The 14,550-nt window shown below is 41.3% G+C and overlaps 1 protein-coding gene across 2 annotated transcripts in view; it reads right to left on the bottom strand.

The window, feature by feature from the left end:
• The window catches only part of LOC125247832 (protein HOS4), a 109,151-nt gene that overhangs the window by 58,104 nt on the left and 36,497 nt on the right, over nucleotides 1-14,550 (bottom strand). For both annotated transcript variants that reach the window (XM_048159338.1, XM_048159339.1), the window contains exon 5: nucleotides 5,577-5,630. In XM_048159338.1, coding sequence (XP_048015295.1) covers nucleotides 5,577-5,630 — 54 coding nt within the window. The remainder of the gene's footprint in view (nucleotides 1-5,576; nucleotides 5,631-14,550) is intronic.

Raw genomic sequence — 14,550 nt, 5'->3', positions numbered from 1 at the left:
TACATCACATGCACTGTACGCATTCCTTAGAGTATGCGTGAACAGCAAAGACTTTAAACAAATAGTTCACTAAAAATGAAAATTCAGTCATATTTTACTCACCTTCACGTCATTTCAAACCAACATGATCTAAAATAAACAGTAAATTTGTTGAATTTAATGTTTTTTTTTTTTCCATTTACAATACAAGTAGCTAATATTATAGTATTATACAATTATGATATAGCAATTCAATTTACAGCACTTTCATAAATTGAATAAAAGCATAAAAAAGCAACAACAACAAAAAAGCATTCTGTATAAGTAGATTTAAAAAAAATTGTTTGTAGAAAAGAACCATATTGGTCCAACCAAAGTGACTTGAAAGCACCTGGCATTTTAGTTATGACTTCTACGATTATTGTACGCACAATTATTGATGACATGAAAGAATCAATGACCACTGACATCAATTGAGACACAAACTAAAAATATAAAAGTGGCAAATTTGATGTTATAATATGTGCAAATGCATGAAGGAAAATTGATACCTGCCAATAGTAAATACAATGCCAATAGCAAATGATGAATTTGGTCAGTTTCTGTGACCACTGAAGATATATAATATAGCACACAAGTCATATGGGCTATTTTTATTATACTTTTACAGTGCTTTTTTGCTTGGTTTTTGGAGTTTGACATGCCCAAGCCAATGTAAGATTGAGTTTTATTTTCACATTCTTTTGAACATCGCTTTTTGCATTCTACGAAAGAAATCACAACATCACACTAAGTCCATAAAAATATGGCCTAATGTACAGTCTTAATATGAAGGAATATTCTGTATTAATTCCCTTTCAAGGGAACTTACACTGTTTTGGAAGTTGTGATGCTATGGAAACACCTCTGCGTGATTGCTTCTTGAAGCATGTGTAATCAGTCCAGTGGCATGGTGGGACTTCATCCCATAGCCTATGGACCCAGACCCAGGCCAAACAATGTCAGCTTCTGTGACTTCAGCAAGCACTCTGTGTTTAAAATTTCCTATATGGTGTTGTTACTCCTGTAGGAAGCATATATTTAAAAAAAAAAGTGAAATGGCAAGCAAACAGCAATTTATGTGTTGTTTGTTTGGGAGTGGAGCATGCATGGTCAGCTCACAAGGAGGCTGACTTTGCTCATTGTGAGTGGTTACCACTAAGAACGCTCTGCTCCTGCCAGGTGCTCTTTGAGGAGCGCACCCAGGCACACAGTCCTCGCGGTTTGGGTCCAGCTTCTGCCGAGAGTGGTGGCTTAGATCGTAGGGATCGCAGATTGACCTAGAGGAGGAGTTGGAGATGGGCTCTGCCTTTTCTCAGCCCTCACCCACTAGATCTTCTCTCAGGGGTCGGAAGCACGCTCAGCGGTTTCTTCCACCCCCAAGTGAAGTCCCAGTGCTGCAGTTATCCATTTCCACCACCTCACTCCCCTGCTTGTGAGGCCTGCCCAGTCCATTTTCCATCCATGTCTTCAACACCCATGTTTTGAATTACTTATCGATTATGGGTTTGAAGGAACATGGATATCGGGTGATGCCTACGGTAGAAGAGACGCTTGCGAGCAATCTCTCCCCTGAGTCGGCATCATCCCTAAAGGCCCCAACAACTTTGCAGAACAACTTTGGCCTTGGTGGGTAAAGCGTATATGGAAGCAGGCTGATACATGTTTGCATACTATGTCCATCTTGCAGATATACCAGCTGACCTGCTTAGAGATTTGGATGACGGTGAGGGCTGGGCCGAGACGCTATTAAAAACCTGCACCGGTCCACAGATTTGTCTCTGTGGAGAGGCATATTTGGTTAAATCTATCTGGGATGAAAGATAAAGATCAGCTTTCCTCTCCTGGACTGTTCTGAAACTCAGTCATCTCAGTCATTGAGAGGTTTCAGGAGGCAAAGAAGCAAGCTGCGGCATCTCAGAGGTATCTCCTTCGCTGAGTTCAGGCCTCAGGGGCTGTTGGGCATAAGCAGTCCCAGCTGTCTATAAGCTCCTCGTATAGGGCACAGCAGAAACAGAGAGTGTCGCCTCCTAAGCCCCCTGCAAATAGAACAGGGGTCGGGATGGGACTCTCAGGTGAAGCCTTTAAGGGGTAGGGCAGATCTGTTGACGTCATTATTTCCAAAAAGGCTTCGGTTAAGTGATCCTGATGTCAGTGGTGTCAGGCCTCTGAGGGCAGTTCCCTCCGGAGGGAAGTGACTTACACATCATCATACATTGCCCACTTTTCCTCTGTGCTCTCAGGGGACCAACCCCGCCACCTCTTGTTCTTCAGGGCGCGGTGGTTTCCAGCGAGTTCAGGTCTCAGTGTCCACCCGAAGGCATTGCGGCACTGGAAGACTCGCCCCCGAGGGCTTTAGAGAAGCCAGTTCGGTTGTTCCCTGCTGGTCATCCACTTCAGGGCACCAAGCTGACTACTCAAAATACACCAGAGACCAGTCTAGAGAGGTATCCTTTAGTAGACCATCTGGCAGTGTGGAAACTTCTGCTAAATGTGTCTCAGTGGTTCCGGCAGACTACAGTATTCAGTTCGGTTCTCATCTGAGCTCGGGAGCAAGGGATTTTCTCTGAGGGGCAACTCTTTTCGCATGATCAAGGTTCTGCACAAGTGCCTTCATACATTGGTGATGTGGAAGAAGCCTTGGTTCTTGTCCCAGGGTCCCCTGTTGGGGGTGCCTTGTCATTGCAAGATGCTTATGACAGATGCTTCCCTCAAGAAACTACCCACTGTCCACTCTGGTTCTCCCTCATGCATCCAGCTCCACTAGGGTTGCCATGGTGCAGACATCTGTATACCTTTCCGCCTGTCCCCCGATTGTTCTGCTCCCTGAAGTTCTAGAGAGGTTCTGCTGAGACGGGGTCCATCTAATGTTAGTAGCCATGTTCTGTTGCCCGAGTATACCTGATGTCTGACCTCTACAGTTCTCAGTGGGAGATTCCCATCAGGTGGGACCTTCTGTTTCAGGCAGGGGAAATTGTGGAAACTGTGGGTCTGGCCATTGTTCTGTAAGGTCTGTTGACAGCTCTCTTTAAACCCACTGAAACTGTTGCAGAGAAATTTCTAACTTTGAAAACTGTTTTTCTGCAGGCTATTATGTCTCTAAAGAGAGTAGGAGACGTTTAGGCCCTGTTGGTTGCCCCTTCATGTTTGGAGTTCGCAGTGAAAGTGAAAGTTTTTCTACTTGGGATGTGCCAAAAGCCGAATACTATGTTCAGGAAGGAAATGACACATTCTACAGAGTCCCTGAAGGGATACTGTGATGGAAAAAAAATATGACATGGGAGGGAAAAAAAAATAAATAAAAATAATGCTTTTGCATTCTCTTTCATTTATATAGTAGGGTAATTATATTGTATATATTTTGCAGGTATCAGGGAGCCGCTTTGGCTGACTTGCTTTGGCCAATCAAAAGCTGACATTGTTTGGTCCGGGTGCACTTTATAGCTTCCTGGTCATAACATCACACACTACAGGCTGATGTCCCACCATGCCATTGGACTGATTACACACATGATTTAAGGAGCAATCACGCAGCGTCTTGTTCCTTTTTCAGGAAACCATGGTTACAGTCATAACATGAGATGTTTTCCACAGGTGTTTACCCATATTTTGAACTACACATTGTGTTGTGTTTTTGGGTTAGGGTTAGAGAATATTCACAGAAATAAACTTTAACTTAATTTTTTCTTACAGTGAGAGAGTAAAAAGATGACAGAATTTGCATGATTACTATTCAATGAATGTGTAAACACTCCAATATTTTCTGTAACCAAAACACAATAACATCACAAAAGTGGAAACGGTATGGCAATCAGTAATATAACACATGCCTGACTGTATGATTTCTGTATGATTGTCATAACATGAAACAGTGTCTTTCTGAAGAGCTGTAAAAACACATCAGAAATGAGCTATATGGGCATGTTAAGGGTTTCTCTGTTGGCTGTTTGTGTTGTCTCTTGCTGAGTGTGTATTAATGAGGTTTTTCCTTCATCAATGACACTCAGGGTCGCGCCACTGACGGCAAAGTTCACAGCCCTGTTTACAGCTCAGGTGAGAGATGCTCAGGGAAGAGGTGTCACCTCCACGATAATTAAAAAATGCAAGCATTCACTGAGGGGGCTGTCCTTCAACTGCCTGCATGCTATTCTGGGAGAAGACTGTTTGTATACTTTGCAAGGAAATGGTTTGAGAAATTTACAAAAATGCCTGAAATAGAGCTCAAACCTCTCCCCCAAACATTGTGTCGTATGATATATCGATTTATGACAATAGCAGTCCCTGCAAAATTATTTAAAAATAGCATGATGCAGTACAATGTAACAACCACATTGGATGACTTTATATATACTGTTTGTAATGTTCATCATTTGTATGTTGTTTTTGGATAAAAGTGTCTGCTAATTGAATTAATATACATGGGGCTGTCAATGAAAAACAAACAAACAAACAAATAAATAAATGTTTATGTATTTGGTGTTGACAGACTAGATCTGCTACAATGCTGCTGCTGGACTTGCTACTGCCAATACTTACTAAGATATGCTGCTGCTGAATAAATAAGCATACAAATATCCAATAGCAGAGACAGGTGGAGCTGGAGGAGGTAGAGGGTTTCAGAGGAACAATGACCAGCTTACAACAAACACTGAACCAGATTTTTCAAATGTTCAGAAAACATTTTCAAAATTTTCCTTCTAGAGTTTCATGACTGAATTCATACTTACATACAGTACACACACACACACACACATATATATATATATTGTATTATTAAAGATGGAAGAAATTGCAACCTGGTCGCATTGGAAAGACGTACATGTGGGAACGTTTTCGTGAGTCGCCAAAATATGTACCAATGCATACATATCACTGCACCGCTAGAGGCAGTAAAACGGCAATTGCTTTTAATCGTTTTCATACACAGTTACGATTACGGGGTCAGGTTATGGATTAATAAAGACTCGTTTTCACGTCTCCTTGCACAATATTATGTTATGACTTCAAAAAGCTTTTTTACCAAAGTGCATGATTTGTAAATGAATATATTTTGGACATTGCATTGCTTAACCAGGTCCATATGTTGTTTTCCTCACATAACAAGCTTGCTCGGTAGCTCACCTGATACAGAGATGCGAGAAAGCCTTGGGTACGAATCACGTGAACGGCGAGTCATGGTAAAAGAGCTCAAAGAGAGATCTAAACAAGCTAAAACGGCATGATTACGGTTGCTTTTTATGTCACATTTGCTTGTGTTAACACTATCGGGTAGGTTTAGGTGTAGTGTTGGTGGTACGTTATTTTTAAACGCAAAGGAGCGCAAATTTCAAATCAGAACTGCGGTGATTCGTATAAAGACCAACATTACAAAAACATACCATATTTACGTTTGTCTGTTCAGGCAAAAAAATGAAAACGCTTTTAGTGCCACTCAGTGGACATTTCACATTGAAACTGCAGTGATATGTAGCCTACATATTGGTACGTATTTTGCGACTTGCGAAAACTTTCCCACAGGTACATTTTTCTATTGAGACTGGGTTGAGAAATTGACATACCATAACTGAAGATGCTGTGATGCTCCGAGTGTCTTCCTCAGGTCCTTCATCACTCTGTATAACACATGAAAACACAGTTAACTCAGAACAACTATATTACTGTACCTAGCAATCAATGTAATATTTTAAAGGGGCCAGAAAATGAAAAACATGATTTTCTTTTTTATTTGCTTGAAGTATTATAGATGTATTGTGTGCCAAAGATTAACATCTATTTAGAGAATCTATTAAAATTAAACTGTTAGAAATTACTCATTCTGGAATATTCATGATTATGATATCAAAACCATGAGCTCATTAACATATGACCATCCACATTCACATTTTAAAGGTGCAGTTGGAAAGACTGATTGTAAAGTTCAGGGTGGAAAATTGTCATGAAACATAATTCAATCATAAAACAGCTATTGTGACTGTGTTTGGTAGAGGAACCTTGAATAATATTATAAGTGGAGTTCAGGTGAGAAAATGGCAAAGATAATTCCATGTTTGTACAACTTATATGATGCCACTCAAGTGCTCATCTTTCTGTGTCTCATTATGTGCTGCCTCCTGATGTTATGATAGACATTCAGACCCTACAGGAAATGTGAGTTAAATGGCAGATGAGCAGTCACAGGAGGATAGTGGAAACAAGGGATTTTACTCTCTCAAACACACATAAGTTCCTTTATTCAGTATTCAATATTATTGTTCAGTATCACTATGACAGAGTCAAACATTTATGATTGTTAGTAAAATAATACTATTGCTATTGTACATACTCAATATTAGAGACTTGAACAAAAACCATAGTACTAATTTGGGTCACACTTTATATTAAAGGGTTAGTTCACCCAGAAATGAAAATTCTGTCATTTATTACTCACCCTCATGTCGTTCCACACCTGTAAGACCTTCGTTAATCTTCGGAACACAAATTAAGATATTTTTGTTGAAATCTGATGACTCAGTGAGGCCTCCACAGCCAGCAATGACATTTCCTCTCTCAAGATCCATTAATGTACTAAAAACACATTTAAATCAGTTCATGTGAGTACAGTGGTTCAATATTAATATTATAAAGCAATGAGAATATTTTTGGAGCGCCAAAAAAAACTAAATAACAACTTGTAGTGATGGCCGATTTCAAAATACTGCTTCAGGAAGCTTTGGAGTGTTATGAATCAGTGTCAAACCGCCAAACTGCTGAAATCACAAGACTTTGGCACTCGGAACCGCTGATTTGATACACTGATTCATAACACTCCAAAGCTTCCTGAAGCAGTATTTTGAAATCGGCCATCACTACAAGTTGTTATTTAGTTTTTTTTGGCGCTCCAAAAATATTCTCATTGCTTTATAATATTAATATTGAACCACTGCACTCACATGAACTGATTTAAATATGTTTTTAGTACATTAATGGATCTTGAGAGAGGAAATGTCATTGCTGGCTATGGAGGCCTCACTGAACCATCGGATTTCAACAAAAAAAATTGTATTCCGAAGATTAACAAAGGTCTTACGGATATGAAACGGCATGAGGGTGAGTAATAAATGACAGAATTTTCATTTTTGTGTGAACCAACCCTTTAAGTGTCTGTAACTACTATTTTCTAACATTTAAATACATTTGATACAATTAACATTAACATTTGATACAATGCACTTATTGTTTTTACATTGTACTTATATTAAAAAATACCTGCATATAATTAACTTCTGTAATTACATCTATAATTACACCCTTAAACCTATCCATACAACTAAACCTGTCCCTAACCTTACCCATATCCCACCTCAACAGCAGCATGTTTTGCACTACAACATCAGCACAATAAGTGCTTTGTTCCAATTTTTTTTGTTTGTTTGTTTATAAGTGCATAATAGTTAAAGAGACACCTAATAGAACGTGTCACTTTTATTTCTACATTTCACATCCATCCATACCTCCATTTCCAGTAGGATGTAAAAGAATTAGATCAGAATAATAGAATAATAATAATAATAATCTGAATAAATAATGTGCACATCTACCCATGAACAAAATGGCCGTATTTTAGCACAAAGTCTTTCTGTCTTTTTCCACACAAACAACCAGTCTATCTCTCTTTCTCCTGTCAAACAGCAGTGAAATGTGGGGCTCTGACAGCTAGAAAGGCCTGCAGTTTCACACTGCTGTACTGTCAGACAGGAGAGTCCTCACTGAATTTAAAACAAGACTCCACTTCATTTGAAAAAAAATGTAAAAGTGAAAGCTATGACTCTTTCAATATTTATATATTTTTATTTTTTTTCTTCTTTTAAATGTTTATCTTAATTCAGTTTGTATGAGGTCTGCACTTTTAAAAAGGATAGTTCTGTCATGACAACTCTCAGAGTGCTTGGCATGGTAATGGATATGACAATGTTGATGTTTGGACTTGGCGGAATAGATCTGCTACACTGCTGCTGCAGTTATTGCTGCTGTTGTTGGTTAGTGCTGCTGCTGCTGCAGCTGCAGCAGAACAAGTACAGGACCTGCTACTGCCAATACATACACAACACACTGCTGTGAGCAAGCAAGACATGCTGCTGCTGTACAATATAGCATACACAATTTACCCGTAGTCGATCTATACAGGTGGAGTTGGGGAAGGTGGAGGGTTTCTGAAAGTACGCTGCACCTCCTACAGCAAATGCTGATTTTAAAGGTTGATCAGCGAGCTCATTGGCAACTGATACAGCAGGAATCAATCAGCTGTGCCCTATAGAAAACAATGTGACTGCAAGCAGACTGAGTTTTCTTTATCAGCCTGTGCCAGTTATAACATAACTTTGTATTTCTTACTCTAAATTCTAAATTGGATGAGGCGAACCCAATGTCATGAGAAAACATAGCTATTTCACGAATATGCAAGTTCACACAAATTCATATGATGTGATTCATATGAAAGTGTGCGATTTGTATGAAAGAATTAAGTATGAAGCTTCATTCCTATTACAGGTAGCTGCGTAGGAACACTCACAACGAGGAATATAAGTTAAGAGCAAGACTTTACTAGGCAATTCAATGGAACATACAGGAATACTGGATACAGATAACGGACAACACTAGTGAGCAAGGTGACTGTTTATAAAGGGAGTCCAGATGAGTGATAATCATGATGAGTGACTTCAGGTGCGGGTGATGATGATGACGTGCAGGTGCAGGACAGAAGGGATGCTGGGAAATGTAGTGCTGGAACTGGTGACTGTGACAGTACTTCCCCCTCCGGCAAGGCGCGTCCTCGCGCCGAAGAGGAATATCCAAAGGGGAGGGCCGGAGGGGGTTCAGGAGGAGGGCGGTGAAGCTGGAGGATGAGCCGGATGGAGGCCCAGTCCCCAACCAGGATGATGGACATTGGCGGCGACACTGAAGGGAGGAGCCATGGTGGTGAACATCTCAGCGCCACCTTGGGGACGAGCGAAGGTGGCCGCGGCGATGGAAGAGGAACCCATGGCGTAGACAGAAGGCAGATGGAGCGGTTCGATGCCGATGACCCAGGCGACCGTGACGGAGCCACAGCGACGACCATCCAAGGAGGATGCAGGGATCCTGACGGCTGAGGTGTAGCTGGAGCGACCGAGGGTGGCGGCGGAGCCTGAGGGAGGGCGGAGCTAGCTGGAGCAGTTGGGGTGGAGGGCCAGAGAGCAACGGATGGCCCGGAAGTCCCTTGCGTAAGTGATGTGACATCCGACCCAGGTGAAGCCGACGGTCCGAGGCAGCTCCGCGAAGCCTAGGGCTCGAAGGTCCCAGCAGACAACGAGGGAGGTGGGAGCGTAGGTGAAGGAGTCAGGGTGATGGGTCGAGGAGGAGAGACGAGAACAGATGCTGGAGGTGGAGCCACGGGATCCTCAAGCCCCGGAGGAGATGTCTCACAGTAGTCCCGCGATGTAACCACGTCACTGAGAGGAGGTGATGGTGGTGTAGCGGGACTGATGGGTGACAGCTCGGACAGGACAGCAGACTTGGTTGGGGTCAGGGAAGAAGGCAGAGATTGAGATTCTGTAGATAATTCCAGTAAAGGAGAGAGGCTGGTAGGAATTGAAGAGTCCAATATAAAGTTTTCAAACAGCTGGGAAGTGGCATTGTTGTCGGTGGACTCACTCTCAGTGACGAGCAGGTGGGGTGGCTTTGGTCTTGCTCGTCGTCTCTGACACCTACTCCCTCGACGCTGGATGGGACCCCCGACTCGAACTTCTCCTCTGCTGGAAATACCTCAGGCTCCGGGATGATGTCAAGCTCGGTTGCTCCTCTGACGTCATGGCGGGGTCATCGTCTCCATCTGCGGTGGGTCTCTGGTTGGAAACTGGGTTCGGCAGGGTTCCGGATCGGGCCACTTGAACTCCAAGCACTTCAGTAGGGCTTCCTTCCAGTTCAAACTGGTGGTATCTGGGAGTTTGCAGGGTCCGTGGTAGTTACTGGGAAGTGAAAAACAAAAAATTGTGGCTCTCCCGAGCCACATCGATGAATTTGGCCCATTCATCCATTAGAGCAGGCCATTATTCTGTTACAGGTAGCTGTGTAGGAACACTCACGATGAGGAATATAAGTTAAGAGCAAGACTTTACTAGGCAATTCAATGGAACATACAGGAATACAGGATACACACACTAACAACATAAGATAACGGACAACACTAGTGAGCAAGGTGACTGTTTATAAAGGGAGTCCAGATGAGTGATAATCATGATGAGTGACTTCAGGTGCGGGTGATGATGATGACGTGCAGGTGCAGGACAGAAGGGATTGCTGGGAAACGTAGTGCTGGAAATGGTGACTGTGACAATTCCCAACCCCATCCCTAAACCTGCCCCTCAGTGGGGCGAAAGCAGATCATATGAAAAATGCACAAATGAGGATGTACGAATTCATAACAAATCAAAATAGTTCGAAATTTTTGTATGAATGTAAGAAAATGTGTTGGATGAACCACATTCGAAGTTATTGTAAAATGTCAAAAAATACACCTGTGACCATACTTACATTAATGCACCCATTAGCTACATTGCTTAGCAGCCATTAACATGAACTCTGCTTTAATGGAAAACATGAGACAGTTTTCATTTTGATGATAACAAACAATGATAGTGCCCCTTGTGGCATTAATGGAAATACAACATGTATTATGTCTTGTTTTGTGTTATGAATTGTGCTGTTTTGCACATCTGTTTTCACATATCATGTTTTAGGCAGGCCTAAGAGTGCAGTGTCAATGTCAACATACAAAATATAAAACTTGCAGGCCTAAGAGTGCAGTGTCAATGTCAACATACAAAATATAAAACTTGCAGGCCTAAGAGTGCAGTGTCAATGTCAACATACAAAATATAAAACTTGCCTTTTGAACTGTATATGCACATATAATACAAGGTGTCTTACCTTGTACAGTGTTTCTAGCTTATAGTATGATTAATATGTCTTCAGGCACGAACAAAAAGAAAAGTAATTCCATGATTAAAAGCCCAGAGCTAAACATGGGAATAGTACATTTTTATTCATAATCTATGAGATTTAGCGGGCCATTTACATATCTAAATGATTTACATATGGTACAGAGACCCTCTAGTCATAAATAATTTAATATCACAACATTTCCTGAAGGAGTAGCTCATCAGGGCCACATTAAACTTTAATTACTCTGTTAAAATCACAGTTATGATTCAATAATTCGCTCGGAAAACTAAATGTATCTCAACAGATTACTGAGATGGAAATAATAGCAGTGGACTGGACAAAATCAGACAGAGGAATGGGGGAGGGAGAAAGATGGGAGGATGGATAAAAGGGAAGTCACTGAAGGGATATGCATATGAGTTTGTGTGTGTGGGGGGGGTTCATGTATGCCCCACATAATGAGGACAAAAATTCCCAATAAAGATGGCAATATCTGAACTCCTTGTCCTTGTGGTCTCCATGAGGAAAACAGCTTATAAATCATGTTAAGTGGTGTTTTTTGAAAATCTAAAAATGGGATGGTTTAGGGGTAGATTTAGGGGAAGGGATAGAATATACAGTTTGTACAGTATTAAAATCATTATGTCTATGGACTGTCCCCATTAAACATGAAAACAGAACAATTACTTTAAGCATTACCAAATCCTTCAGAAAGAATTACTAATTATTTGGAACAGTATTCTGAAGTGATAGCATGGTAACTCCCTAGTAATGACTGAAGTCATTGACGAGCTATGTGCGGACAGGTTTCTGCTCCTCAGCCAGTTAGAGCTCCTGTGGTTCAGAATCACCTGGCTAAAAGCTCGCTTTCACCCAGCCTGCGAATATCCTTCCTGGGTCTGGTATTCGACTTGGCCCAGATGCGGGCCTGGCTGTCGCCGGAATGCTTGTTGAAAATTCAGCGAATCGCTGTATCATTCAAAGCCAGTGGTCTTTGTCCCCTTATGACATTTCAGAGGTTCCTGTTTCTGATGGCAATAGCCTCCTCAGTCCTTCCGCTTGGCCTGCTGCATATGCAAACAACTTCAGTACTGACTGAAAGCCTGTGTCCTGCCCCATGCTTGGTGATCAGGATGCTTGAGCCTCAGGGTGACCCACGGTTGTGTCAAGACTCTGGAACACTGGAGGGCTCTGCAATTGTACCAATTGGGAGTAGATTTAGGGCTGGTTTCCAGGAAAGTGGTCACAACAGAGAGACCCGAAGGCTTAACCTGCCTCGCCCCCATATTGTTGACGATATTGGGATGTATCCACCATCCTGAGGGCCCTTCAAGGCCCCTCCGTTCAAGCCGCTAGAGTCAGCTGACTTGCGGGTGCTCTTACAAAAAAAATATTATATTGCAGGCACTAGCCTCAGTTAACCCTCTGGAGTCTGAGGCTGATTTGGGGCCAGGAGAAGTTTTCACATGCCCTGACATTTGTGCTTTTTTCAGTTGTTCATAAACATATTAATGACACAAGTGTCATTACACTGTATTCAGCACAAACTAGGCTACCATAATATGTGAGGAAAATGTATGTACATGTTTGCGTTTTTGAAGGAATAACATTTATGCATGGTTATTGAAAAAACAAAAAAACTTAAGTCACTGAAATAAGGCCAAAAATATATAAAATCTGTGTTCACAAGACTTCTGGGTATTGGAGGTTGTAAACTAGAGTTTTTGTTTCAAAATTATGTAAAAATTATCCCGCCTACTCGTTCATATAAAACAATATATTGATTTAGTTTTTCACAGTATGCGTGGAGGCGTGAATCATCATGAATAATGGGTAATTCACACCTGAGACGACAAAAGAATCACATAATGACCTGTAATGACCTGCATATCAATGAGCTCTTTCAGTCAGGTAGGCTGTGACAAAACCCTCTGTGATCATGTCTCAAGCTCATCATGGTGTATATCAAACATACAGACAAAACAGCAACACTGTGAAATATTATTACAATTTAAAATAATGGTATTCTATTATATACTTTAAAATATAATGTATTTCTGTGATGCAAGCTGTCTGAACAATTATGTTACCTCTGTGGCATTTCATATAGGCTTTTAGCTTAAAAGCATACACATTTGGAGAAATATTGATGGATTCTCATATGTTTAAGTCAATTTTCTATACAGAGGAGTAATATTTAATATTTATTGTCATTTTATTGTCATTTATTGTCGCTCTGTGCACATTTAGTCCACAAATTAATCTAAAGAAGAACAGGACATTCCAGGAACTAATGGCATGTCTTCCAGAGGTTGCTAACCATGGCTTTACCATACAGATAAACACTTTTGAAGATAATAAATACACGAATTGCGACGATGTATACATGTATTGCCTCTGAATAGTACTGGCTCCGTGGGCATGGCCGCATTAGCGGATAATGAGCTGAATCATGGGCGTCTGACATGTGTCTCTTTTCATACAGATTACATAAAAACACAGAATTTTTGTTTTCGATTTGACATGATTTAAAACCTGACATTTCAATGTTTCTTTAGACATAAGTCTAATTTTATTCACAATAGAGCATAGATAACAAAACAAATGTTTAAACTGAGAAATTTTACACTTTTATCCACTAAATGAGCTCATTTCAAATTTGATGCCTGCTACGGGTCTCAACAATGTTCCTCAACGTCAAATTACAAAGGCTTTGCAAATCTTATCATACAGTGCATAACATCATCAAAAGATTCAGAGAAACTGGAGAAATCTCCACTAAAGAGGAGGGAGACCTTCCAGCGTGTTATCAGCGTACAGTTCAAAAGCCAGCATCTCTGATAGTATGGGGGTGCATAAGTGCATACGGTATGGGCAGCTTGCATGTTTTGGAAGGCACTGAATGCTGAAAGGTATATAAAGGTTTTAGAGCAACATATGTTCCCCTCCAGATGACGTCTATTTCAGGGAAGGCCTTGTGTATTTCAGCAGGACAATGCAAATTCACATACTGCAGCTATTACAACAGCATGGCTTCGTCGTAGAAGATTCCCGGTGCTGAATTGGCCTGCCTGCAGTCCAGATCTTTCACTTGTCACGGGTCAGGGTATGTCACCAGTTCGTCTCTGTTGATTGTTAGTGTCTTGTCATTTTCTACAGCTCATGATTCGAGCAATCAGCGTTGCCTGGTAGTGCTGTGTGCACAATCACGAGTTGATCTCCCTCATCTGTCACTCGTTCCCCTTACCCAGCTGTGTCTACCTCTTGTTGTCAGCTGATCACTATGTTGTGTTGCGTGGACGTGTTTTGCTCTCGTGACTTACCTGCTTTATTGCTGTTGTGCTCAGGACCCTAAGACGAGGAGTTTTTTGCAGGACATTATCTCCTGCTGGAGTCCTGCTTGTGTTTTCTCTCGGTGGTCTCCCCAGTCTGTGTGTCCGCTTATGGTGTGCGGAGCACACGGGAATCACCATACAGAGTTTCTTCACTGTCACATATTATTCACGTTTGTCATCAAGTTTTCCTAAATAAACTTTTCACTTTTGTTCACTGCATTTGAGTCTTCTATTTATC

This window comes from Megalobrama amblycephala, linkage group LG15 (assembly GCF_018812025.1).
Source record: "Megalobrama amblycephala isolate DHTTF-2021 linkage group LG15, ASM1881202v1, whole genome shotgun sequence".
NCBI classification, from domain to species: domain Eukaryota; kingdom Metazoa; phylum Chordata; class Actinopteri; order Cypriniformes; family Xenocyprididae; genus Megalobrama; species Megalobrama amblycephala.
This window is presented reverse-complemented; position numbering and strand designations above follow the sequence as displayed.